Source organism: Fundulus heteroclitus, chromosome 4 (assembly GCF_011125445.2).
Source record: "Fundulus heteroclitus isolate FHET01 chromosome 4, MU-UCD_Fhet_4.1, whole genome shotgun sequence".
NCBI classification, from domain to species: domain Eukaryota; kingdom Metazoa; phylum Chordata; class Actinopteri; order Cyprinodontiformes; family Fundulidae; genus Fundulus; species Fundulus heteroclitus.
In genome coordinates this window covers 19,225,695-19,252,075 of record NC_046364.1, presented here as the reverse complement: position 1 = coordinate 19,252,075, position 26,381 = coordinate 19,225,695, and the positions used below count along the sequence as shown (strand labels likewise).

General features: G+C 40.3%; 1 protein-coding gene across 1 annotated transcript; it reads left to right on the top strand.

Annotated features, from left to right (window-relative positions):
* Positions 1 to 1,593: 1,593 nt before the first annotated feature.
* pnoca (prepronociceptin a) lies at positions 1,594 to 26,182 on the top strand. The gene is made up of 3 exons (XM_012873978.3): positions 1,594 to 1,781; positions 22,455 to 22,588; positions 24,381 to 26,182. Exons 2-3 carry the CDS (start codon positions 22,469 to 22,471, stop codon positions 24,999 to 25,001), a joined length of 741 nt encoding a protein of 246 aa, XP_012729432.2. The 5' UTR covers positions 1,594 to 1,781; positions 22,455 to 22,468; the 3' UTR covers positions 25,002 to 26,182.
* Positions 26,183 to 26,381: the final 199 nt, after the last annotated feature.

Here is a 26,381-nt window from a genome sequence, read left to right as displayed (position 1 = left end):
AATACAAACTAACAGGAGACAGGACTCTGCCATAAGTAAGGAAAGCTTGTTTTCCCAAACATTCTCAGATACGTAATCATTTTAGCAATTCTCATTTTCTGTTGTAGGTGGACGCCCAGGGAGTGGAGAGGACCAAGAAAGGATGAAAACGGTGAGGATTGTTTGCAGATAAGTTTCTTTAGGGTTTGAGGCCTGGCTGTTGTCTGTTTGCTTCGCATGCTGTGGTGCGGCATTGATGATGACATGATTTCAGAATGGGCTTCTAGTAATCCAGGAGATCCTCAGAATGGAGAGCAGCAGGGCAGACATGTAGGCAAGCCGGGTCAAAATGAAGAATCCACATGGAGCTGGGTTTATTTGCTGATCAAGGAAGATGCCTATGGCTAGAGGAGTCCGATTTCCAATAGTGATCATGCTTGTGAATGCTGGTTCGGGGAACACAAAGAAGAAGCAAAGTAAGAGTCCCAAGCTACACATCGGAAAACCATGACTCCACCACACATGGGTTGTCAACAACTTAGCCTTTTGAGCTGTTCCTTTGCTCCTCCCCCTTATTTAGGTGTAGAGCAACATCTAGGGAGAAGACAGCTGTATGCAGACCACATCAAAATTCAGACAATAGCATACATCGCATTCAGGAAAAGATCCTCAGATCTTCATGAGGGTGGTAGTGTGATAATCGGGGGCTGCTTTGGCACTCCAGAACTTGGACAAGTTGCTGTAATTGATGGAACATTGAATTCTGCTCTTTACCAGACATCATTTTTGAGAATATCAGACTATCATCTTGATAAATAAATCTGATTATGGTGTGACCTTAAACAAGCCATTTGTGCTTGAAAACCCTCCTGTGAGCCTAAAGTAACACTGTTTAGCAAAGAAGAGTGGCCCATGGCGTCATCCCTCTGCCGTGTCAGAACCACTCATGGCCAGTTAACAAAAGCACTTGGTGGCAGCTCTTTTCACCACGGATGGACGCAATTCCTTTTCACAGAGGACCAGGTCTGTTCTCCCTGTAATAAATTAAATCATCTGTATTTTGTATTCACTGAGGGTATTTTTGTCTGATGTTAAAATTTGTTCGATGATCTGAAACATGTGTAACCAAATGTAAGAATAAAATAAAACCTCAGAGGAAGTCTGTCATAGGGCGATTACTTTTTCACAGCCCTGGATCTTCACTGTGGTAATGAGAATAATTTATGTTGTTGTCATTAAAATTACAACTTTTATTACAGTATTGTGGGACATTTGCAATGAAAAGCTGATTTCTTGTCGGAATGAAAGTCAATGTTGTCTTTCGTCATGGATTTATCAAGAAAAACTTAAAGAGGCACTATTTTTAAACCCTTCTTCCATGCTCATTCGGATGCCCGCCCATGCTGTCGCACTATTATCATTGCTTTCTTTTCCCTACACCCTCACTCCTTCAACATGTTGTCATCATCCTGACTTTCACTCCTCTTTGCACGCTCCCTCATTCTCCCTCCCACCTCCTTCACTCATTGCAACCCCCCCCCCCTCCACCCATCTTTACCTCCACCCTTCCTGCCTGCATCTCGGTCCTCTCTCCCTAATGAAAGAGAGTTCAGAACGGAGGGAAAGAGGGAGAAGAAGAGGAGGAGGTTGAAGGGGTGGGTCTATATAAGAGCAGCTGCCTCCATCCTCCACGTAGCCAGAGAAACCACGCTGAGACTGAGGCAAGGAATCATAAGCTGAGGAATCTGCAAGGAACCCCCCCCCCTCCCCCACAGGCGGCCACAATCTCACACCCTGCACAGGTAAGTGGACCCTGGGGGACGAGGAGGGGTGTTCTTCAGGAGGAGGAGGAGAAGTGGTGTGACCTATGACCTTTGATAACAAAAAAAATCTTTAAAAACTCTTATTCATAAATGAGAATTATATTAAATGAAACAGTGATGTCGATCATCCACTCTTACTGGGCCGTTTTTGCAGAAGTGGGACCTTTTAACGCCGGTTTCTCTCAACATTCATCAAATACCCCAAACTTATTCTAGTTTAGTCTCACAAGTTAAGAGTCCTTCAGTTGACAGCCTGTAATTACCCTTCTTTGATGATGGACTGGATCTCACTGTTTGGTCTTTAAAAAGGCAGCAAAAATGATTGTTCGTGTTTTTCAAAGGTTTCCAGGCATGGTGCATTTACTGGAAGGTGCCTCGATAACATGATGACTAAAATAGGCGCTGCTGTAGTTTTCATTGCCAGCTGCTTCGGGTTTGTTGATGCTGATCATGTTTTTTTTTTTTTTTTACCAGCCCTGACCACTGATGAGTTAAAGTAAATTTCTGTTCTCAATTTGCCGTTTACTGAAATGAAATATCTACCAGGAGGAGATTCATTTTGGTTCCATCAGGGGGTTCTAATCCTGAGAGGCAGCTGGCCCAAAAAAGAAATAGAAGAGAAATAAATAGAAATTGTGTGTAATACAAAGTTTTCCAAATGCTAAAAAAAGGTTTATTAAATTATTTCACATGATAGATCTGTTTCTCATTTATGACTATTTCTAATAAATCAAGAATATACTTCACAAAAGGAAATAAAAAACAAACAGACATGCAATGGTGAAATATATGCATACAAACTAGTTTGTTTCAAAGTACAAAATGGTGCGGAGAGACATAAATGTGGGTATAGTGTGAGCATAAAATTGGGGTTTTAAACACCACTAAACACGGACCCAGCAAAAAAATAGATGTTGAATACCGTTACGTGAGTAAAGTAGCCACAATCACTAATCTCTGTCTTCTGTTATATAATTTTGTTGTTTTTATCTGAGCTTTTATCTCACCCTTAAGGTATCAATGTCTGCAAATTGCACCACCTGTTTCGCAACAATAAGGCAACAATTCCAATTCACATGCAGGTACATAAATACATGAAGTCTTGGTTACAAAAACAAAGCAAATTAAGTTAAGAAAGCCATTTGGTTAAAAACTGTCTTGCTGAAGCGGCTGCACGAATCATTCACTTTGCAGCAATCTCTCCTCCTGGGCAAGCATGTGGTGAGAGCGTAAAGATTACTGCACTTGTGTTATACCTGGCTCCCCCGTCCTCTTTTTCGTCTTCCCTCTCTTGTCATCTTGGTCTCTTTATAATTGTCACTTGACTGACCAGCAGATGTGGTTTATAGTGATTTTAACACAGCAGAATCAGTGGTGCAACAAGACGAATATCCAATTTTCCTCTCCTTGAAAAGAAAATTTGCCACGTGCACTGCAAGGCAACCAGCCCTACTATACTGCTTGGATTGTTTTCAACATGGTTTTGTTGTACTTCTCTTGCAGCAAATTTGATTGAACTCTGAGCCACTGATGTGAGGATGTTATTAACTTTAACTCCTTCAAAAACATAAGAGACATACAGTTTTTCACATGTACAGAAACTGTTTTTTTCCCCTGTCCATTTTCCTGTACAGTTCAACCGACTGAAGATTAAGATTTTGTGGATTTTTTCATTTGTCAAAAACAGCTCAAGCTTTATGTAGTTTGTCCTTTTTGTACTGTGAACCTCAGTGGCCGACAGGGAGCTAAAAATGGTGCCTCATATTGCAAAGTTAGTCTGATAAAATCAGAGTGTTGGCTCTAATAGAGCAAATACAGACCACGAGCTCCAGTATGCCCTTTGTTAAGTGTTACTGGATCTGGTTTGGGGAGAGGCAGCAATGGTTTATAGTAAAAGTGTGCTGGTAGTAGGTGAAGTGCACTGGTATTTTGTAAAGAAGGACAGAAAGGTCAGAGATTGCCGCTTCTGATTAGTCATAGTCATTAAGGTCTGATTTAGCGCCGCGCTCTACTGGGTTCCATGAATGGAAGTGCAGTTTTCACAGAAAAGGTCCTGTTTGCTTTTACACTGTGGCTCAAGTAGCAGAGTAATGAAAGGTTGTTTTGGTGAGATCATGGCTGCTTACGAGGGTACGATTCTGTCTTAGTCATGTCAAGCGGCCATTTCCGGATATGCCTGAAGGTTGCTGTGTTTTTAAAAGACGATTTTCAGCCAAACTGCTTATTAGGTAAATAAAACTCACCTTAGGGTTCCAAAAACGATACCAGGCAGCATGATTTTGTGCACTTTAGTCTTGATTAAAGGTGTTTAAAAGAGCAGAATTAGACATGAAATGTTGTAATGCTAAAGTATACATGAGCGTTTTTGCTCACCCATTTGACGCAGTGCCCCCGTCCAAGGCGCGGACAAAGGTTCAAGGAGAGATTCGATTGATCACGTATGATCTGGTCGCATCTGGCTCATTGTTTTCTGCAGAGCCCCGTGTACTTAATGAGGCTGAACCGTTTAAGGGCCGGGCTGACAGAGATGAAATCAGATGGATGGAAATGAGATGCGCAGGCTGCATGGTGCAGCAGTTGGTGCCATGTTGCCTTTAAGCTAGAAGGTGGTGGGTTCAGATCCCAACCTGGGGGTCTTTCTGCATGGAGGTTGAATGCTCTCCCTGTGCACGCGTGGGTACTCACCGGGTACTGCATTGCATTTTTTTCTGGATATCCTATATTATCAATAATTATGCAAGGCTGATCCAGTCTGTAACACAATGCGTTTTTACAAACTGTCACGCCCGGATTTCCCCCATTCTGAGTCAATAAAGGTTTATCTTATCTTACTAGGCTTCCCCCACAGCTTTTAACTGATACACCTTAACCAAACCATCCCAACTTAATTTATAAGGCTTAAAACGCCTTATAAATGAAGTTTGGTTAAACAACCACAGCTGAAACAAAGTGCTGAACATGGCTGTAAAGTATAAACAGAAATTAAAACAACAAGAATATGTAAATATGGCATAGGAGCAATAAAAGATTAAATGAAATAAAACAAATTAAAACAAACAAGGTCAAAGACTAAGTCTCGCTGCCGTTTAAAAGCCAAAGGAGAAAAAAAAAGGCTTTAAGACAAGTTTTATTAAAGTAGGCAGTGAAGGAGTCTCTCCAATGCGCAGGGGGAGGAATTAATTAATTTTAGAATTGAGTAGTCTTATGTTATACTTTTACTATGCTTCAAGACCATTGTGTCTGGGCAGAAATTATAGGACTGTGAAAAGATTTCTTACCACCACCGTCGCAGAAAAAGTAGTAGTTTCTCAGAGCATAAGTCTTTTTTAAAGTTTTGCTGTGGGCATCACCCACTATTATCATTCACCATGACCCACCACCACCAGATGACACATCTCAGTACTACATACAATGTGCGGACATTAGCACCACGAATAAAAGCTGGTTAAAAGCTTTGTTGCAACTGCATTCAGTCGACAAAGGGGTCGCATTCTAAATAAATGCAAAACTTCCCCAATATGAAACTTTTCTGCCCCACAAAAAGAGCTCCGCATTTCCCGCACTTAAACCTAAACTCAGTTAGATGTTCATATAGCCTCGGATAAAGTTTTATGACATGAACCTGTTGACACTTCCCCAAGAACTTCATCCCTGAGCCTGTCTGCTGCGTCCCTTGGTCTTCACCATGCTGATTCTTCCCCGTGTGAATTCCACACAGGTGCAGGTAGCAGACCGTGCCAGCTGACCATAGTTATGATGTAACTCTTGATGTTTCGTTTTCCCTTGGGCTAGTACGTGTGGAAGTCATTAACCAGATGTGAGTCTTCCCATCCTGCATCTGTCAATAGCAATCTTTGAGATGCAAATAATTAAATCATGGCTTCCGTTTTTAGCCCAGGGCTTCAATTTTCACTTCACCTTGAGAGAAACAAAGACACTCTGTGTTCTGCCGCATATTTCCAAAGAAGTTCAATCATTTCAACCCATTAAAAGGGACAAAAAGACGCTGCTTTTCACATTCTCAAGCAATTGTTTAACTAATTAGATTTATTTATAGACAGATTAGGACATTCATATCCAACTGCTTTCCATCATGCCGTGTCCAAATCCTCTATTTTTACAAACACTTAAGCTAAGCAGCTTTGTTTCATCACCATGCCTCATGTATCATATGCCTCTAAAAATCTATCTTAATCCTTCTCCTCTCTTCAGTATCTTTGTTGACTCCAGGCCACACCCCATTAGCTTTATGAATATACTTCCTTGACCCCCTCTAACCATTTATACTCAAAGGCTTTATGGGGAGAATGAAGAGAGGGCAAAAAGTAGAAAATCACGGGACACACCCCATAGAGATGGTGCACACAGCGCTGCCAGGGCTGCGAAATTGGCTTTGAACGTGTGGAGTTAATCCATGGATACAATGTTCCTAACGCAGCGGGGTCCGCCTACATTCATTTGTGCTTCACAGACCAACACAGCTCCTTTATTTAGGTGTGTTTGATGCCCCCTCTTTGCACTCTTCTTTTCCCCCTGTGTTTCAACACTAACAATCAACCAATCCTTGGCAGACGCAGTTGTTTAAGCTGAAACACACAGGCCCACCTTTCTCCAGGCTCCTTTATTCGTTCCCTGCAAATCTTGATAATCTGGAGACCAAAGCAGAAGAAGTGTTTGGTGAAATGTAGGCATATACGATTGTGTCTATCTGTTTTAAATATAGCCTCTTAAAAAAGTATAGTCGTTCTTTCAAATGAGATTATGTAACATTTTGACAACAAACTTTGTTGAGATTTCAACTGAAGGTTGTGCATAAATGTAAGCTGAAAGATAAAAGTTTACTTTATTTTTAAAAAAAGGGGAAAAAACCTATTAAGCCATTTTACAATAAACCCAACTATCATCATCTGGCATTAGCCTATGAATCAAGCCATGACTGAGTCGGCTTAGCCAGAAGTGATTTGCTTCCATGAATATGCCTAACATACACACCCATCAATCACAAGCACTTATCAAAATAACTGAAAACACAAAAACCAAGCGAATTTACATTCCTACATGTACAACTGAAATGTTAAAAAATAACTTTAAAGGATTATAGTGTAAATTCTAGGATTTTTGCAGAAGTTTGCCCCCTCGGTTTGGTCCTCAAAAGAGTGTCCTTTGTCCACTCTTTTGAGGACCAAAATGTTCACATTTTGGACAAAGAAGACAGATGGTTTGAAAGGGGTGTGAAGGAAGCCATCTACGTCAAGAGAGAAAGACCAACCTTAAACAGAGGAGGAGGCCTTAGGTTCCAACTCTCAAAAACTTACAACACAGCTATAGGATTAATTCCAGCCAATCGTCAACTTAACTCTCACCCTCATTCAGGTGATTAAAACATTGTTCCTTTAAGCCAAGCCAATAACAACTCTAACGACTCCTCGTTACAGAGGAGTGGACCAGTTTCGGTCCATTCCGCTGGCTTAATGGTTTTAACGACCGCCCATTACTAAGGGGTGGTCCTGTTTCGGTTGAATTTGCATGTTATCTAAGCCATTACAGGCCTTTGTTTGGAATGGTATAAAGCTTGTTACTCATCATTACTCCAGACTTTTTGAATTGAGAAAGCTTCCGGGAGAGGAAGCGAAACGTCTTCAACTACGGAAAACAAGTCCAGTTGCTTTGTTTTTTACCTTTTTTTGGAATGACCATGACCTGGATGACTGAGAATCTTCACCAGCATCCCTGGATTTATATAGGAGTGCTTTGGACTTTGAAATTCATTTGAAGAAGCATCAAATGCCTTCTTCAAATAAATATAAATTGTCCCATAACGTTCACCATTTTTACAAGCATTGCCTTTTTTTCTACTAATACCATTAATGCATAAATAGTGATTGGGTTTTTCTACATCTATACTGACTGGAACTTACTATTTATATGAATCCAACTGTTAAATAATTTCTTAACTATTTTTGAAAAGCAAGGAAGAAGGGAGACTGGACTGTGTTCTTCTAATTTTTAGATACTGGGATTACTCCAACATCCAATTATAATCCACATGGGGTTTTGTTTTGTTTTTCTTTAGTGTTTCCTTTCTGATAATTTCTTTATTGTTTATTGCCATTTAGGTCTGCTGCTGTATTCAGTTAATTTCTCTGTGTTTGTTACTGTTGTTATTAGGGTCTTGGCATTGTGTTTAGTTTCTTGCCTATGTCTTGTGTTCTATGCATTTTAATTTATTCTTTTATGTTAGTTTCAAGCTTTTCCTTTTGGTTTGTAGTTCCCTTTGAGTTTTCAGCTCCCTTTTTGTCAATTAGTCTCCCTCCCTCAGTTGCTCTGCTCTCATTCTGCCACAGCTTCCAAGAGCGCTGATTAGCTCACCTGTGTTTTTAGCATTTTTCACCCTGCTTCAGTACATAAACTTCTGGGTTTTCATTGTTCCTTGCTGGATTTTTGTCTTATACTCTCATTCCTGTTCAATCGTTCTTTTCCCATTGTGCCAGTTTTGTAAGTCTTGTCTTTTTATCATTAAAACTCTTCATGTAATCGCTATGCTTCTGGATCTGCCTGCATTTCTTCCAACTAAAACCAAACGTGACATAACCCTGTTCTGTTAATGCCTCAGAGGCTTATTAGAGAACATTGGTCAACAGACTGTGTCATGAAGACAAAGAAGCACGGTAGACAGGTCAGGGAGAAGGTTTTAGAGATGTTTAAAGCAGGGTATGGAGATAAAAAAATATCCAAAACCTAGAACTTCATTAAGGACTGTTCCATCCATCATCTGAAACTACAACGAGTATGGATAGCAGCAAACCTATGAAGCCATGGTCGACAATCTAAAATGAAAGGTCTGTCAAAAAGATTATTAATCAGAGAATCAGCCAAAAGCACAATTCTTAACCATGGAGGAGCTATATTATATTCAAAGGACATTCTCTGTTTAAATGGTCCTGTCAAAGTCCTCCTTTAAATTGAAAGGCTCCTAATCCAACTGATCAAGTTCAATTTGTTATTTATTGAAACTAAGAAAATGGTCATACTGTACTTTTCAGTTTCTACATGTGTGAACCTGGTAGAGAGAAACATTAAAAAACTTGCAGCTGTAAATGCAGCGAAAGTGGTTTTAAGAAGTATTGACTAATTGGAACTAAATACGCTACTCTTTGTGTCCATGTATACTTTTTCTTTAACTTCATGGTTGTCTTTGTGTCTGTCTGTCCCATAAAAATCCCAATCAAAAACATTAAACATTGTTTGTGAATGACATTTGGAACAAAAACATTTGGATGAATGATTTTGCCTGGCACTGTATGTGGGATACTTACTGTTGATACTATAAGTATTACAATTGTTAATTTAGAGTTGAACATATTAAAATTAATGATGACAGTGGGATTTCTGCCTGCTTGTTCAAATCGATAATTCGTAATATCCAAGGTTAGCATTACCACACTTGGTTTTTATCTAACGCCTTTTTTTCTTCAAGATACATTTTCTCTAGAAATTCTAGAGATTTTACAGACTTTGACTTCGAAACTGTCATCATCATCCTCTCCTGTGCCACTTTAGGATAATAACCACCCACCTCTTCAAGCTCCTGCAATCCCAGAGGGGTTTATGTTCAGCCCACTTTGCCAAGTACCTGTCACTGAGTTCCTCAAGTCAGCCAGTCTCTCTATGCTCCGGTTGTTAAATACTCCAAGTAGACTGAGGTTGGTCAACCCCTCTCTGTAAAATGTTCCACATTCCCCTCGGATGGTCTGGGATCACATTCCACCACGTAACCCTGTGAACAGTGGACTGGGTTTCCATCTAAAGTGCTGTCCTGGCCATTCACCTGATACTCTTTTTGTTGGCCGGGGGAACCTCTGGTTCAGCTGCCAAATACTCTACCCTGTTCCGGAGACTTTTGGGTTGCGCCTCTAAACTCTGTGCCTCTGAACTTTGAGCTCAAACTTTTTTATACTTATTTCTCAAAAAAACTTCAACAAGCTTATGAAGAAGCCCGGCGCTGTTCTGGGGACTCCTCTAGAACGTCTGGAGATGATTGTGCAAAGAACAGTTCTTCATGAAATGAGTCACTACAAAAGATCCTTCCTGCTCATTGCCATTAGTATCCACCACAACTCGTTGAAGATATCTGCATAAGTCACACCAACATTTAAAGGTGCATAGTGCAAGTTTTGAATTAAAATATTATTTATTTATTTCCCATACATTCTATTACTGTTGCCCGGTGTGTAATATTAGAGAGTGATGAGGGACTGATTCAGGCCGAATCACGTGGGTGTCACGAGCACCTGGCTACTTTGTTGAGTCTCTGCTGTAATCAATGCATTAGCAGTAGGACATGGGCTAACTTCAAGATTTATAGCTTTCTTACCTCAGAATACTTCACGCCGCTAAACAAAAGACCTGTGAAATAGCAGCGGCAGATGATATTCCTCTTCTCCCATGCACATGCACAACACTGGGGTCATTTACAATTGTCACCAGAGGGGGCAGACTTCTGCAAATATCCAGGAACTAACGCCAAGCTCCTTTAAAGGGGGACATATCATGCTTTTTAGTTCTTACTTTTCACATGGAAACCATTCAGCTGTGGATCTGCAATGCTTTGGTCAGCATTCCTCATTAATTTACCCCACATTCCCAATTTTCCCCCTTTTCTGAGGTGCATCTGAGAGCAACTTGTTTTGTCTGTTTAAATGTAAAGAAAGTACCTCACACCCTGCTCCCCTTCAGGTCACAGAGTGTTCCACTCAACTCTATTTAATTTAATGATATCTTTGGAGTATATGCCTAGCCTGAAAGTTAAGTCGATAGTAGCCAAAATGTGCCTCAGGAACACATAACAGATAATCTTCCGTGTCATTGTTACAAACATTTCAGGGTTTCATGTGACATCAGTCTGTGTTTGATGTTCGTCAAAGTCATACATACTTCTCCACTTTCATTCGTAGCATGATATGCATACAATTGTTTTGCTTGACTTTTGTTGTAGGAACATACCCTTGTACAGAAATCCAACTTGTCCTTTTGATCCATTTTCTCAATAAAGAAAAGTCTTCCTGGTAAAGGAAGGTAATACTTTCACCAGTAATTGTTTTTAGCAAAATTGCAAGCCCGTGCAATCATTTGACAGAGTGAAATGATTGTGTGGGTCTGCTGTAAGTATGTGTTCGCTTCAACTTAAACTTCAATCGACCTGAGTGGATTAGATGGATTGAGAAGGTGAATTGATTTACTTTAGCGTGTCTGCCTATAATGGCTTCAGCGGTCACGTCGCACACAGTCTTTTATCGATAGGAAGGAAACATCTTGGGAAAAACACTGAAAGTTCTGTTTTAATGGCTTAAAACCAACTCTGCTCTGCAGACACACGTACGCAGCTGAAACAAGACAGAAATGCTAAAATAAAGATCAAGAAATAATATTTGTTTCCCTAAAATTGGTTAAAATGCTCTTTACTGGCCTTGTTTCTATGTAATAGATTCAAAATTACTTGACTATAATTAATGGATAGCTATTCTAATCAGATGCTAAAGCCAGTATGGACAAAAAGCAGGCTAATGTTAAGCTTCTCAAATAGCCTTGACTTTTTGTCTGTTGATAATTTATGAACTGTGCTTAAATGCCAAGTCCTTGCAGAAAATAAACACTTCAAGTGAGCTCTGACCATTTCAGCCAAAAAAGGGGTCAGGTATCACCCAAATTATGCCGGAAGCGTGTTAACGGCTAGGAAAGGTGTGTGGTCCGGATGTGGTTTGCTAATATACAATATTTCAAATAGTATTGGAGGTGTATGCATTTAAAATTGAGACATCCATGTACATTGCTGACAATGTTGAATTGGAAACAAAATATCACTAAATTTAAGCTCACTGTTGATAATCATGTGTAGTTAAATGAGAAGAACAGATCCCAAAATCAAAACACATAAAAACGTGAGTAGAAGACAAATCCACAGAGGAGCACAAGAGGATGCCGCTAACAACAGGAGAATCTAGTAAGGATCTGTGGTTTCTCTGCCACCCAGCTCGCCCTGTTTACGGCTCAGTGTCGTAACACAAACTGGAAGGAGTACAAGGCAAGGCAAGGCAAGGCAAGGCAAGGCAAATTTATTTGTGTAGCTCATTTCAGTACAGAGTCAATGCAAAGTGCTTTACATGATTAAAATACAGGAGAAAACCCCCCAGAAAAAAATGAATAAAAGCAAGTAGGAATAAAATGTAGAAACAAAATAGAACATGGGAAAATAGAAATTAAAAGCAAATATTAAAATCAGTTGGACGACAAAGTTGAACTAATGATGTTTCAGTAAAACATAAACATACAAAGTAGGAGAGTCGAAGGCAGTCCTAAGCAAATGTGTTTTTAATCTTTTATTTAAAAGAACTCAGGTTTTCAGCACAGTTACAAGTATCATTGTTGTAGCTGCGGAGGAGCATGGGCTGATGGAAGGCTGATATGACAGAAAAACAGGGAACAATCTCAAATCAGGACAAAACTAAACACAATGAGCACTTAAGAAAAGAAAAAAATATATAGCTAAATAACAAACATGTACCATAAGAATAACTCTGAACACAAAACTAAGCTAAAGGTCCAAGAAATTATGTTAACCAGAAGTAGTTTGTTTCATGATCAGCTAGCCCTGCATGAAAGAATGGTTAAAAAACTGATGATTCGGAAACCAACATTTATTTTCATGCCAATGAAGAACTGTAGAACCTTCTGACTTTGATGGACAGTTGTATCATTGAGCATTTAGCTTTTCAGGCTACTTTTATGCAGCTTTACAGATTAGGTTAGGACTCACTGGTATCCACGGATAAGAGGCCCATTCAGGTCATGTTTGTTGGTTGTGTTGTCTGAAGTTTGTGGGCCAAAGATACGGATGGAGAGAGATTCTGAATCTGCACTAAGAGACTTAGATTACAGTAGAAAAGCTTCACGTAGACCTCCCCTTTTTATAGCAGAACAGATCTCTGATCAAGAAATGTGTTGAGCGAGCTGTATGTGATTTTACCAGGTAGACGTTGATTTTGCAACAACGAGCAGCATGTATTTAGAGGGGGCCCTGAGAGAAGCTGTCACTCAAACTGACTTCTCGAACAGATGGCTGCCGGCACAAGACCTGTCAGAGTTGCTCATCAACAGACAATACAAACTTCAGGAGTCCTCTAAATATTCACTAGCTGATATTCTTCCCTCGTCGCCATGTTTTTGTTTTTTCTACTTTACAGGCGACAAGCTAGTTCATGTTAAAGTCAGTTAATTCGCAGATTGGAAACATATCTGCTGTCTTTTAGTCTACTTTCCTAGATTTAAAAGTGTATCCATCTGTCACCATCTCTGTGGATTTTGCCATTACAAACCTGTAAACTCAATATAATCACTGTGAATCTGTTAGAGACTTGTGGTTTGGCCACATGGACAAAAATCAGGTTAAGCTTCAGCCGAGCAGAGAGGCCGTTCAGGTGTGATGGCGTTAAATGTTGTGGTTATTATATAAGTCATGCAGTCCTGCTGTAGAAAAAAAAATAAAAACACATTCCCACTGTTTCTCTGCTCAGCCGGGCATGAATAATCCGGCTTTAAGTCGCACTCTGGGCTGGGAGTAATTTATTTTATGTTCCCCACTCTTGATGTGAAATTGGCAATAATGGGAGGGAAAAAATGGTGGAAACGGTTGATAAATCAGTGTGAGACCGCTGGAGAATTTGCGAGGCTACTGTATGTGAGTGTGTTGTGTCTGGATGGGTGAAATGAATGGGAACGGAGGAGGAAAAAGGTTCAGCATTTCTTGAACATTAACTACTTATTCAGGGTTGACAGGAGCTACTTTTTTAGCTGCTTCAGCAACTTGAATAGGGCCAAGGTGTCTTCTGTGTTTCATGTCCCAAAATAAAAGTGTGTATTTGAAAACATGGACGTCAGTACAGTCATTTTGCTGAATTATTTATGCACTTTGAAAGTGCCTCAAAATGTGATGCTTTTTTTATTATGTTATGTGATGAACCAGCGCATTATTAGCTCGTGAAAGAGAACTGAAACAGGACTTTCCGTTTTAAATTAAATAAGATATTGTGAAGTTCATTTATCTTCACTCCTCCTTGTGGAAACACCCTTTGTCCTGGAGAAGGTCAACCTTCACTCTGTTTTAAAGTGTTTTACCTGTGGCTGAATCCATCTTTCTGTAAACTCAGCTCTCCTGATAAAGGAAAACATTCCCACAGCATCATGCTGCCACCGCCATGTTTCACAGAGCAGATGGTAAGCTCATAGCGATGCATGTGTTTGAGCTCTGCCACATTTATTATTTTGCATCTATACATCTATGCTATCTGTGTTTGTCAAGTTTTCCTGCTTGGTTAGAGGCAAGCAGGAACTAGGATTTCCTATGGCTTTTATCCAGCAGACCAGATCTCATAATAACTACCCTGTAAACAGATTACTAAAGTGAGCCGTGGATCTCTGCTGCCCCTCCACCTCGGGCCTCTTGGCTTCTTCTCAGATTATTGTTCTCCCTGCTTTGTGGATGACCACGTCTTGGCAGGGTTGCTGCTGTCCGTACTCTGTTTTTGTGTGATGGATCGAACAGAGCTCTGTGAATGGTTGAAAGCTTGGTACATCATTCCATTGTCAATTTAAACATCTGCTCAACCTATCGGCTGTGTTCCTTGACCTTCATGATGCTGGTTGTTCACTAATGTTCTCTAACATACCTCTGAGACCCTCACAACAGTTGGGCTGAATTACACCCAGGCGGCCATTACTTCCTATTTAATTGTCTTTTGAATTCTCTTGGTTGTTCTGGATTTTATTCCGAAGTATCAGAGTAAAGGGGACTAAATCAACATGCACAGCACATTTTTGCCTTCCATTAATGAAAGGAAAATGTAACGCACAACACGGCATACAGTAATTTTCCTTCCACTTCCCAATTATGCGCTACTTTTTGTTTGTCAGCCACATACAATCAGGGTAAAATACAGAGAGGTTTGTGGTTGTAAAAGAGAGAAAATGTGGAGCGGCTGGACTTTTTCACCTGAAACATCGTTCATTACTTTGTAAGGCCAGCACCGGCAGTGAGTCAGTGCAGGCCTCACAGCAAGGACCTAATTGCCTTGTTTATTGAGTGGTTAATTTGCAAATTGAAAGGAAAATAATTGAGCTTCAAGGGCTCTCGAGAGAGAACCTGATAGACCTCAGTTGTTGATCCGTTCTGTAGACTTTCTCCTAACAGGAGAGGGCTTCTCCGACAGTAGGAAAGGAAGGAACTAAAACACGACAACATCAGTGCCGTGTTCAGTCTTTTTATTGGGTAATACGTACTGGTTTTAAAATCAACCATGGCAGTATGAATAAGAAGCATATGACATCTCCTTTCCACAACCAGCATTGCTTTGAATCACCAAGACAGTGATGAGTTATCATGTATGGAAAGAAAGGAGTTTCTTGGTCATTCCTTCTCAGTTTGAGGGGGGCCGTGGTGTTCAGCTCTTATGGAAGGACTGTTTCATCCAGCCTTGTTTCCCCGTAGGACATGCCAATGTCAAAGGGTCAAACATCTACATCTTGTAACTTATAGTATAATGTTGGATTTTATTTAAAGTTTGTTCTGTATTGTATAGGTTGTAAAAAAGAGAAAATGCTCTGGACAAAGAAATAGACTTACCTTTATATTTTTTAACATTCAGTTTCAGTTAGGGCTGGGCGATGTGGCTTAAAAATAAAATCTCCAATTTTATTATACCAAATCCGATTAATCGTTTGTTTTTTTCCCTCCGTATTCATTCTGTAAAAACAAACTACAGATGTAAAAAAAATTTCAATCATCAATGACAGTCGACCTCAGTTCAGAGCGCAACTCAGTACAAGCTGGGAAATATGCTTATAAAACAAGATAACAAAAAATAAAATGTTTGCTGCTAGCGGTTTTACAGAATCAGCTAGTTTGATTATACATCTAAGAAAAGGCTTCACTTGTGTAACTTCAAATTTATTAAAAGAAATTAATATATTGAAGTGACTTGAGGTAAAAAATCTCCTCTAGAGTATTTCCACAATATATTTTCCTAAACATAAATGACTTGTACAGCACTTCACACTACAGTCAGGCATTCCCCCATTCACACCCTGGCAGTGGTGAGCTACATTACAAGGGGTGCTTTGGCAAAATAAATACATTTTCAAGAAATTTAATTTTCATAAATTGCAAATTCAAATTATGTGATAAAATTGATTTCCCGCCCCACCCTAGTTTCAGTGTTTCTGATATAGGCTGCTACATAGCTGATACTTTGTTTGGATTTTATGTGATGGACCAACACAAATGAAAGCATCCTTGTGAAGTGGAAGGGAATCTAAAAAGTATTCTGTGCATTTCTGTTTATCCCCTTTTTATAGCTCCAATAAGGCTTTGGGAGTCACCTAAGTAGTAAACAGAACCCACCTGAGTGTAAGCAGATAGGTCAAGTTTTGCAAAAGGTTGAAGTATGGTTGGCTTTTGAATGGTTTTAATACCAACTCTGGAAGATTTATGACCCAAAGCTCAGGTGCGATAATCTATTACCATGACAAGGATTAGTTATAACATCAAAACTGTATTTGTGCTGGAAATCTAAGAGTAGACATCCCCCTGAACACATCCCACAGTGAGATGTGGTGGTCGCAGCATCACGTTGTGGGGATGTTCTTCTTCAGCGGCAGAGGAGCCGATTGGTGATGATGGAGAGATAGATGGAACCTAATATAAAGCAGACCTGAAAGAAAACCTGCTGGAGACTGCAGACGATCCTTAACATGAATCAAAATATATTCATGTGATCAAATGGGCCAGTCAACGTCCAGATGTCAACACAACTGAGAATTTGTGGCAAGACTTAAAATGTGCTATTTACACAGACTTTCCTAAATATATGAGCTCAGGCAAACAGGTGAATCTGTAGATGAGCAAATCTGATCCAGACATGAGTCCAAAAGACTTGCAACTGTTATTGCCCCAAAGGTTTCTTAGCAGGAAAGCATGTCACAGTTTTCATATTTTTTTTCCTCAAATCTGACTGAGCTTGAGCTGTTTTGTAAAGACAAATCTACAAAGAATTCTCTTTTGCGGTGGTAACTGCAGCAAAGGGTGGCTTTGAAAACCGTGCACCATTTTCTTTCCATTTTACGGATATACTGTACTCTGTCTTGATCTATCAAATCGAACCTGTCGTTGTTTGACCTCATAGGTATTCTGTGTCTATTTAAACACAAAAACAACAGCATATAAGTAATCAAGACAGTTTTATGAAACTATAAAAGCAAAGACGGGACTCTCAGTTTTGACAGGTTCCTCGCTTCTTGAGTGTCAGCTCAATGCCGGGAGGACGCAGGAGGACATGTGTTGTCCCCCGAAGAACACCCCCCCAGGCTGTTTGCCTGCATCCGATGCCATGTGTCAATTATCTCCCGCCTCTTCATTTCTCCTCCTATCGGCTCAACCTTTCTTTTGTCCTTTACTGTCAAACACCTTGTTGTTATCAGACTGCAGCACGGTTCAAGCCGGAGCTTTGCTCCTTTCACATGAACACTAATTAACTGAGCAGAGTCACTTCTGTAGGAGAGAGCCAGGATGAAGAATAAAGTTTAATTAATTTTTTATCATTTTTTTAATGAGTCTTTGTTGATTCTAAACTTCCCAGACGTTGTAGACATATTGGACTCAAGAGAAATTTCCTTTCAGCCAAACTATTTTACGGATTGCGCACCTTCACTTGGACGCTCACTTGCAGTATGTGTCCTGTACGTTGGGGACAGAAATTCACATGTTGATATGTTAATTTTTATGCTTAGCACATGTATGCCGTGTGTGTGGGTGTTATGCAAGATTTGTGGGTGTGGGTTGAGTGTGTTTGTCAGTAAGAAACATTGACTCAGTTTGGTGCCAGAGGCATTAATTGAGGCATCAATTAAAGGAGTTAACGAGTTTGTTTAATGAGACGAAAACTCTGCTTGTGTTTCTGACGTCAGACCCGCCAGACGGGGCTGCTCCTACAAGAATAGGGTCAAGCTTTTTCTTCTTTCCTCGGTATTTCTGAGTGCTCTGCTCATCCATCACTCAGTCTAAGTTCTTCTTCAGCGTAGATGCATCGTCTGTGTCTCTTTCCGTCCTCCAAAGAGAAATTGAAAAAGAATTGAATGCATTTTTCTTCAGGGAAATAAAGCGATTAAGAATAACAGCAATATTGTTTTAGGAACTCAATTGGAATGTGAAGTTTTTCATCGTTAGGCGTACTTTGTACTGTCTCTCAATACTTTGCTAATTAAAATAGTTTGCTAATTAATGGCTGTATAGTTACATGGTTGTGTAATTAGATGTAGCTATTAAAACAGATTTATTGCAGTGTGTTGCTGCTGTTGACTCTGGAATGAGCTACAGCTGGGTGAATGATTTTTTTTTTATTGATACAGTAATCAAACTTATTAAAAAAAACTTTTTCTGTCTGATGTTTTTGATCAGAAACCATTTATCTGGCAATGCCGACCAGAAAGCTGATTTTATCGTTTGACTTTATCTGGTTAACGTTCAAGTCTGAGTCCACAATGACACCTGGGTTGTTTGCTTGCCCAGTGGTCTATAACCTAGTGGGGTCTAGGTCTCCTTTGATTTCCAACCTTGCATTTCCGGTACCAAACAGAATCCTTTCTCTGAGTTTTGCCCTGAGTTGAGTAAAAATGTGACCCTTGTGCTCATAGACATTTTGTGCACACTTATTACAGGGACTGTTTTATGTCACTGTGCTTGATTGGCAAGCAAGCTTGCCTGGTCTGAACCTTACAGAGAATCGGTGGAGTGTGGTCAAGAGGAAGATGAGAGACACCAGACTCAACAACTCAGACGACCCGAAGGCAGCTATCAAAGCAACCTTGGCCTTCTGAACATCTGAGCAGAACCACAGGCAGACCACCTCCATGCCATGGTGCATTGATGCAGCAGTCCAACCAAGTATGGGCCAAATACATATGAACATAATCTTCAGAAGCCTGAGGTTTTAGTTTAAAATGTCATTTTTATTGATCTTTTATCTCAATCCTCTGGTTATGTTTGTGTCTTCCTCTGTTCCCCAGCTTTCTTTCCCCACAGTTGTTTGATATTGCATTTCTCGTTACTCTCTAGATTTCCATCCTGTTGTTTCCTCATCCTGTTGAGTATTTATGTTCCTAGTTTCTGTTTCCTAATGGCTGGATTCTCTTTTACTTCTGTGGTTCCTGGCTCCCGTGCTTCCCTGCGTTTGTAAATTTCTGTTTCATCAATAAATCGTTCATCTTCACACTAAAGCTCTGCATCATCTCAGCTCTGCAAACCTCATATCTTGACATCTAAAGTCATTTTCTAATTTTCTGAGATACTGGATTTTAGGTTTTCATTATCTGAAAGCCATAATCATCCAAAGTACAAGAAATTAGAAATTAGGGCTTGAACTAATGTGAACTTAACTTTCTAAAATGAGTGACAAAAAATACTGAACTTTTTTATGATAGACTGATTTTTTTTTAGATGTACCTGTAAATGTTGAATAAATGGGACCAAGAATTGAGCCTTGAGGTATCCCATGTGGAATCTTTGTTTACTTTGTTTATTCCTTTCCAAAATCCAAAAATGTGGATGTTATGATAAATTGTGTCGCACGCATAATACTAAGATCCAGTGAAACCACAAAAAAAGTTTTTAACGCATAAGTGTTAAAAATAGAATTCAAAACCGTTATCAGTACAGTCTAATTACTATGGTGTCATAAAAACCTGAATACAAATTATTAAAGAGAGTTTTTTGTTTCAAAACAGAACACATTTTCAATGATTTTTGCCAAAGAATGTTGGGTTAGTGATTGAGTTGTAACTATTTCTTACTGAGACATTCAGATTAGGCTTCTTTAAGAGGTTTGATCCCTGCAGTTTTAAGGACCTGCTGAAAACAAGAGAAGTAATTACTACCTGCAGTATTTCAGGAGCAACACAGTTAAGGACGTCTCTGGGCAAAAAACAACAACAAAAAAACAACAAAAACAACAAAAAGGTATCAAGGTAGCAAGTTCAGAATTTAATGCCTTTAACTGTTTCAATTAGAAATACATAATTCTGTTGATTGAAAATCTAGATGCCCAAATGCTCTTGAGTTTCGGGAGGCACAAACAATTTTCCAGTGGTGGAACAACCTGCTGCTGGGCTTACAGTCTGAATTTTGTCTTTGACAAAAATCTGCAAAGTCATTGCTGTATTTTGTGGATAAGAGGTCAAGAAGGACCAATGGTGAGAGTTTACTGAGCCTGTCAACAATAGTAAATAATGTCTAAACATTTGTATTATTTTTATTGATGATACCTTGTACTTTTTACCTTACCTTTCATCATAAATGCCAGAATGAACCTGAGTTTCTCCACCTGTCTTGTGTTTCTCTAATTTTCTAACTTCTGCTGCTTCTCTCCAAGATGAGTTTTGTCTTACATAGCAAACTTCTGCCTTGATTATTCATTACCCTCATGGCAAAAGTAATTTAAAAGGTCTCCAGGAGAGGCTGAAGGCAGATTGGGAAATGGTGTAAAAACCTAAGTGAAAAAGGCAGTGGTGTTATCATTAATGCAGTTTCCTCTGATCACTACTTGTCTATTTTGACTACTTCATGACTCATCCTACTCCACCTGTGTCCTAGTTACACTCATAATGCTCTAAAATGTTTTTAAAATATATATGAAACCTGTCCACTTCCATGAAGAACCTTTTTGCTGCAAAACAGCTACAATTCCTTTGAGGTTCATGTCTCGACAAGCTTTAGAGACTCTTGAGACTCACAATTTTGTCCAAGCTCATCATTTTGGACAGAGACCTTCTGTTAACAGTAATTTTCAAGTCTTGCCACAGATTGTCAAGCGGAGTTAGAGCTGCATTTTGACCTGATCATTCTTATGGACTCGACACATGGGGAGCAACGTCGCTCCTTCTCCATTAATTTCCTCTGGAACTTGTGCGATGAGGCGACAATCATTTGCCCTCGTCCTGCCCAGCGACCAACGAAATGTGTTTGTGCGTGTGACACAAGAAAGCTGAACAATGTTAAACTTTTGTTGCTCTTGCTTGGCACTACAGCCATTTATCTGGTTCAGCTGTGAGGTGCGCCCTTAAAATGATGATACCCCCTATGCTGTTTCCTTGTCTGTAATATAGGATGAACCCGGTTGTATTTTTCTTTTGTAGAGTAGACATAAAAGCAAGGTTTCAGTCAATTCCAGAAAGTATCTTCTGACTCTTCGTCCTTATCGGTCAAAGGCTGCTTTAAAAATATCAAAACCCCTCCAGTTTGATACCCAATAAAATTTCATGGAAACAAGCGATCCAACAGATCCAACTGCTATGCAGTTTCAAATCGCTGTTGCATCGCGTGTGTTGGGTCTTCACTGCAGTGGCGATGAAAACCATTAGTCACTGTCTTTGGTCGCTCCCCGTGTGTCAAGCCCATTAGAGTCCGGCGCAGCCTCCAACAGGGTTTCTTCCAGGAATGGCCTGTATTTGGCAGCCTCCATCCCCACATCAACTCTGACCAGCTTCTCTGTTCCTGCTCATGACAAGGACCCCCACAGCACGATGGTACTACCACCATGTTTCATTGTGTGGATAGTGCATTCACCGTGATGTGCAGTGTTGCTGTCATTATAACAACACAACGTTTTGCTTGTTTTCCACCACCACCAAGTGCTGCAGAAGCCTGTTAATCAGCCATTAATTTACGGGAAGTGTAGGGCAGCAGGGAAATACTTAAAATATGCAGCACCGTGGGCTCCGAGGACCAGGGTTGGGGACCACTGCCCTATATGGCTTGTAGCAACTGAAATCAAGACTTTTTTAACATGCCATACTTTGAATATTCGCTTTCTTGTAACCACTAAATTTGGGCAAAGCTGGTAGTTGACAGATTCTCCCATCCGAGCAGCAGCTGCTGCAGAGTTATCCTGAGGCTGTCAACTATTTACAAATTAGATTATTTCTGAAAGCAAATGGTTGCAATGCATTTTGTTTAGGGGGGGGGGGGGGGCTACTTTTCACGCTTTTATTTGCAGAAAAAGTCACTTGGATCCGCTGACGCACAACCTTCATTTGTTTGTAACGAATAATTTTAAACTACACAAAAGTTTGTAGGAGTAACAAGCAAAAAAACAAAACAAAAAAAAAACAAACAAGGGGGACAGGTGGAATAATTTCAAGAAGTTTGAATGCTTTTCCCAGGTGCTAGGAACTGCGTTGTCTAAAGATAAGTCTTCTTTGCAGGATGCCGTTAGGGCTGCTGTCTACTTATTCAACAAGTAGAAGGCTTGACATCAGCGCTGATGCTGATATACTGGTGAATACGAATACTCAGCATTCTTCACCACCACAATGAGAGGAAATGTGTCGCTTTATGATACTTTTCAAAGACCGGTAGAGTCAAACATCCTCTTGGCAACGGCAAGGCAGTTTTTGCACCTGGCTTCATCTCCTTAGCAACTTTCACCACAAAATAAAACAGAGCCTACTACAGCTAAATTATACGTCACTGTTGGGGAATGTGTAAAACAAGCAGCATGTGATCAATGATGACTCTGACCTCGTGTATTCGTTCTGTCTTGTGTTGAGCAGCAGACGGCGGAACCATGAGGACCATAGTGGCTCTGCTGCTCCTCTGTCTGTGCGATCCAGGACGCAGTGACTGCCAGACAGACTGCCTGTCCTGCAGCAAAATTCTGCCCAAACAGCTCAGTTTCAACACTGTGGTGAGACGCACACACACACACACACACACACACACACACACACACACATACACACACACACACACACGGTGGCAGTGTGAGTGTCATACTGAAAGCTCTGTTCAAAGTCTCAGAGAAATCTCTCAACATCACGTTGGTACATAGCAAACATTTTACTGAACACCACTCATATAAATGAAGTCATGCAAAGTCTAATATCTCTTTTCATCTGCCGATGAGACAACACAATACTCCTCACCCCAGCGTCTCGTATTTATTCTGCATCCTCACGGCCTCCTAGCCTGACTCAACGAATCACCCTTTTGGCATTTGAGTTTTAATTTGTTGAGGCTAATTGATTCCTGGGGACAGACGCGTGTTTCTTCTCCCCGCGCCCGCTGGTTGTTTCTGTCTGGCTAAAGACATGTCTGCATCTCAGACGTCTTTGTAGGCGGCACACCGCAGGACATTTAAATCCCGACACGGTGGTATTTACAGGGAACCCACTGAGGAGGATGACTGGCTCTACAGTCGCTGAAAACTTTACATTTAAGCACCTTGGATTTCATAATAATAGCGGCTTTTAAGGATGCATTTGCATTATGGTTTTGCCATTTCATTTGATCTTTTTAGAGATCAAATAAACAAATAAAAGAATCTTTGCAAAACTTAAGTTGAGTTAATTGGAGATAGATAATTATCATGTAATCTAAGCTATTATGGGGGAGCCATAAGAAGTCCTACTTTGCAGTTAGCCACAAGCCACAAAGGGGACGCAGCAAACATGTAGAAGATACTCTGAAGATTTATTTAAGCCTCCTTTGATGTTTCAACACAGTGGGATGCTGGACTAATGAGTGTGTATGTGTCTGTGTTACCTTTTGGCTTCCACGTGACTTCATGCCACTCTATAATTGGTTACTTAAAGATTGTCATCAGGGTACAGCTCTCTGCTCCCTGACGACAATCCCCTCTTCTGGTGTTCTTGATCCAATCAGACTAATTCATCCTAGACGTCAAAGTCCCATCCTTGGCTGATTAGATGTGCGGGCACAAATGTCATGCAAACCTGATGTAAACGAAGGAGTCAGACAAAAACAACAACACAGGAGATAGTGGTGCAGCGAAAGAAAATTTGCTAATTTATTTATGATATATTAATTTCATGAGGCTTTTGCTGGAGGAAAAAAGGATGTAGTTCATACAAATATATTCAGCAGGAGCTCTGTTCAACTTCTGTGTTTCTGGTCGTTTTGTATTGAATTTTCTTCCCTGCTCATCTGCCTCAAAAGCCTAAAACTTCCCAAAAGTGTTCTTGCACTATGTCCTTTTTGACCACAAAGGGTTGCATGGGCTCTTCTCCAGACATACTTGCCATGATAGAGGAGTTTCAGACGTTCAGTAGCAACTCGCTGTTTTTTAATCTCAGCCATGGTTGTTCAGGTGAGCTGCTGCGAAGGAGGCGGGGGCTAAGTGTCTGTGTGCCAACTTAGAGAAATTAATTAATTCATTTGGCATATAAATGATTTTAACTTATCCACACTTTTCAGATATTCATTTGTAAAGGATTTTGAAAACCATGTTTCCGTTTTCTCCCACTTCACAAAAGGATCTCCATATTTAGTGTTGTTTTGTGATGGCCTATGACATAAAACCTATCTTTTTGACATTTTATTTTTGTTTGGTTTTGCGGGTGTGACTATAAAATCAGGGGAAATGTGATGCTGAGAGGCTTCTGTGATTAATATGACAAACTCCTCTAGACTTGGTTCATTAAAAAAAGAGAATTGTCCCTTGTCTCTGTCTCTGCCAGGTGTGTCTCGTTGAGTGCAAAAGAATCGTCTCTCCTTCTTTCTCCTGGGACATCTGCCGTAAAGCACTGCCTTCTTCTTCTTCTTCCCTCGATGCCACCGTGAGAAAAAGATCACAAGAAGAAGCTGATGTTCGACTTCCAGAGGAGGAGGAGCAAATGGACGGGGACCTGTTACTGCCCATCGCGTTACAGAGATTCAACCATGTGACCCGGGCGCTCGACCTTAACGACAGGGGCCTGGTTAGCAATAACGGCCAGCTGAGCACGCTCTACGGTTCCCAGGATGCCCTGTCACTCGCCAACGAGTACGAGGAAGAGGAAGCAGAGCAAGAGGGAGAGGATGCTGGCGCGGCAGCAGCAGGGCAGGATGATCCAGAGCTGAGCGTCTCCAAGAGGTTCGGCGGCTTCCAGAAAGGAAGACATGGCTACAGAAGGTTGATGTCTCCCGGAAGGTCGTACCAGAAGAGGTATGGGGGGTTCATCGGCATTCGAAAGTCGGCCCGCAAGTGGAACAACCAAAAACGCTTCAGCGAGTTCCTGAAGCAGTACCTGGGCATGAGCACCCGGGCCACTGAGTTCAACAGCGTTTCAGATGACCTTGCCCAGCAGAATGAAGTTTGAGGGTGTGCACCTTTAAGGCCCTGCCATGAAAGAATCACCGGATGTGTTTAAAGTTGTCAACAATAAAGATGGCAACAATAAAGTCACACAATTAAGTTCATAAAAAAGGTAAAACCACAATTTAAGACTCACGTCCTAGTCCTCATTGTACCAAAAAATATGAATAGCTTTCCTTTTTTTATTTCTGTATAAAATAAATTCTCTTCCTAAGCGTTTTCCATCTCCAGCACATTCTTGTTGCAATGAGCAACCTAAATTACTTTAGAAATTACTTTACATGTCTCATAAAGCATGCAGAAATATCCGAAAAGTGGAATTGGATTTAACTATTCCCCAGGCCAGTATAAGTATGAACACAAAAGAAAACTAGGCATGGAAAAATATGTTTCCCCAATGCATCCAACCCTATGTTAATCAGTCATCCACCATTCTGCCCGTCAGCAGCCCATCCTCCTTCTTTCCAGTCTCTGGATAAATGTATACTTTAAACAAGGACAGGGACATCTGGAAATTTGAGGCTGGGAAAGAGTGAAACTTGTGTAGGAGGCCAGAGTTTAGCGAATTAGCTATTGAGGCTCCTCCCCTTTTCAAATTTGAAAATAACTAAATTAATCAAAAACATTTCTGTGGCACTTACACAGATTTTGTTTTGCATTTTTCCCCCACATGAGTATTTTGACATGAAAATTTTAACTTTCTTTTTTGTATGTCGCCATCTAGTGGACAAATACTTATAGCAGCCCGATGTGAATTGTAATGTCTTCTTGTTTCTTTTCCTATCCTCTTTCTCGTTCATATTCTGGTCTCCTGGTGATTTGAGCTTTAGTAGTGATGTGTCTGTATGTGATTTATGTTGAATAAATGATCCTGTATAAATCCATACTTACATTTTGTTGGTTGATATCTCCTTCATAAGACTCCTGATGCAGATATATCAAAGTAATTTGACTTAAACACTCCAGACAGCATGCAGCATTCAGTACTCAGTCGTGCACAGCCGAGCATAATCTTTGACAACCTCTTGTGTTTGAATACTTGTGTGTGAAAAAAAATTGTCTCTGAACTGTACTGATGTAAAATGTGTCTGTTGGCCAGGAAGCAGGTCTTGTAAATAGCTGAATTTAAACATGTCAATAAATATAGTTTACTATTTCCTTCGTGGCTTGTCATGCAGCAACTGATTGTGTGTCTTGAAGCATTTTGTTCCTAAGATTGATAATGCACGTGGTAGTGCCATTTAAATGTGTGGTCGTGTCCTTCCAATAACTCATTTTAGATGGGATGACTTTGATTTGTGATCGTTTTATTAAACTATCAACTGGTACTTGCTCACATGGTTAAAAATAGCTAAAAAGTTACAACCACTCATTGGTTTCTTTA

Excerpts from the sequence above, each read along its gene's own strand:
- pnoca (XM_012873978.3), top strand. The coding sequence starts at position 22,469 with ATGAGGACCATAGTGGCTCTGCTGCTCCTCTGTCTGTGCGATCCAGGA. Across the intron at positions 22,589-24,380 it reads AGCTCAGTTTCAACACTGTG|GTGTGTCTCGTTGAGTGCAA; the intron begins GTGAGACGCACA and ends TGTCTCTGCCAG.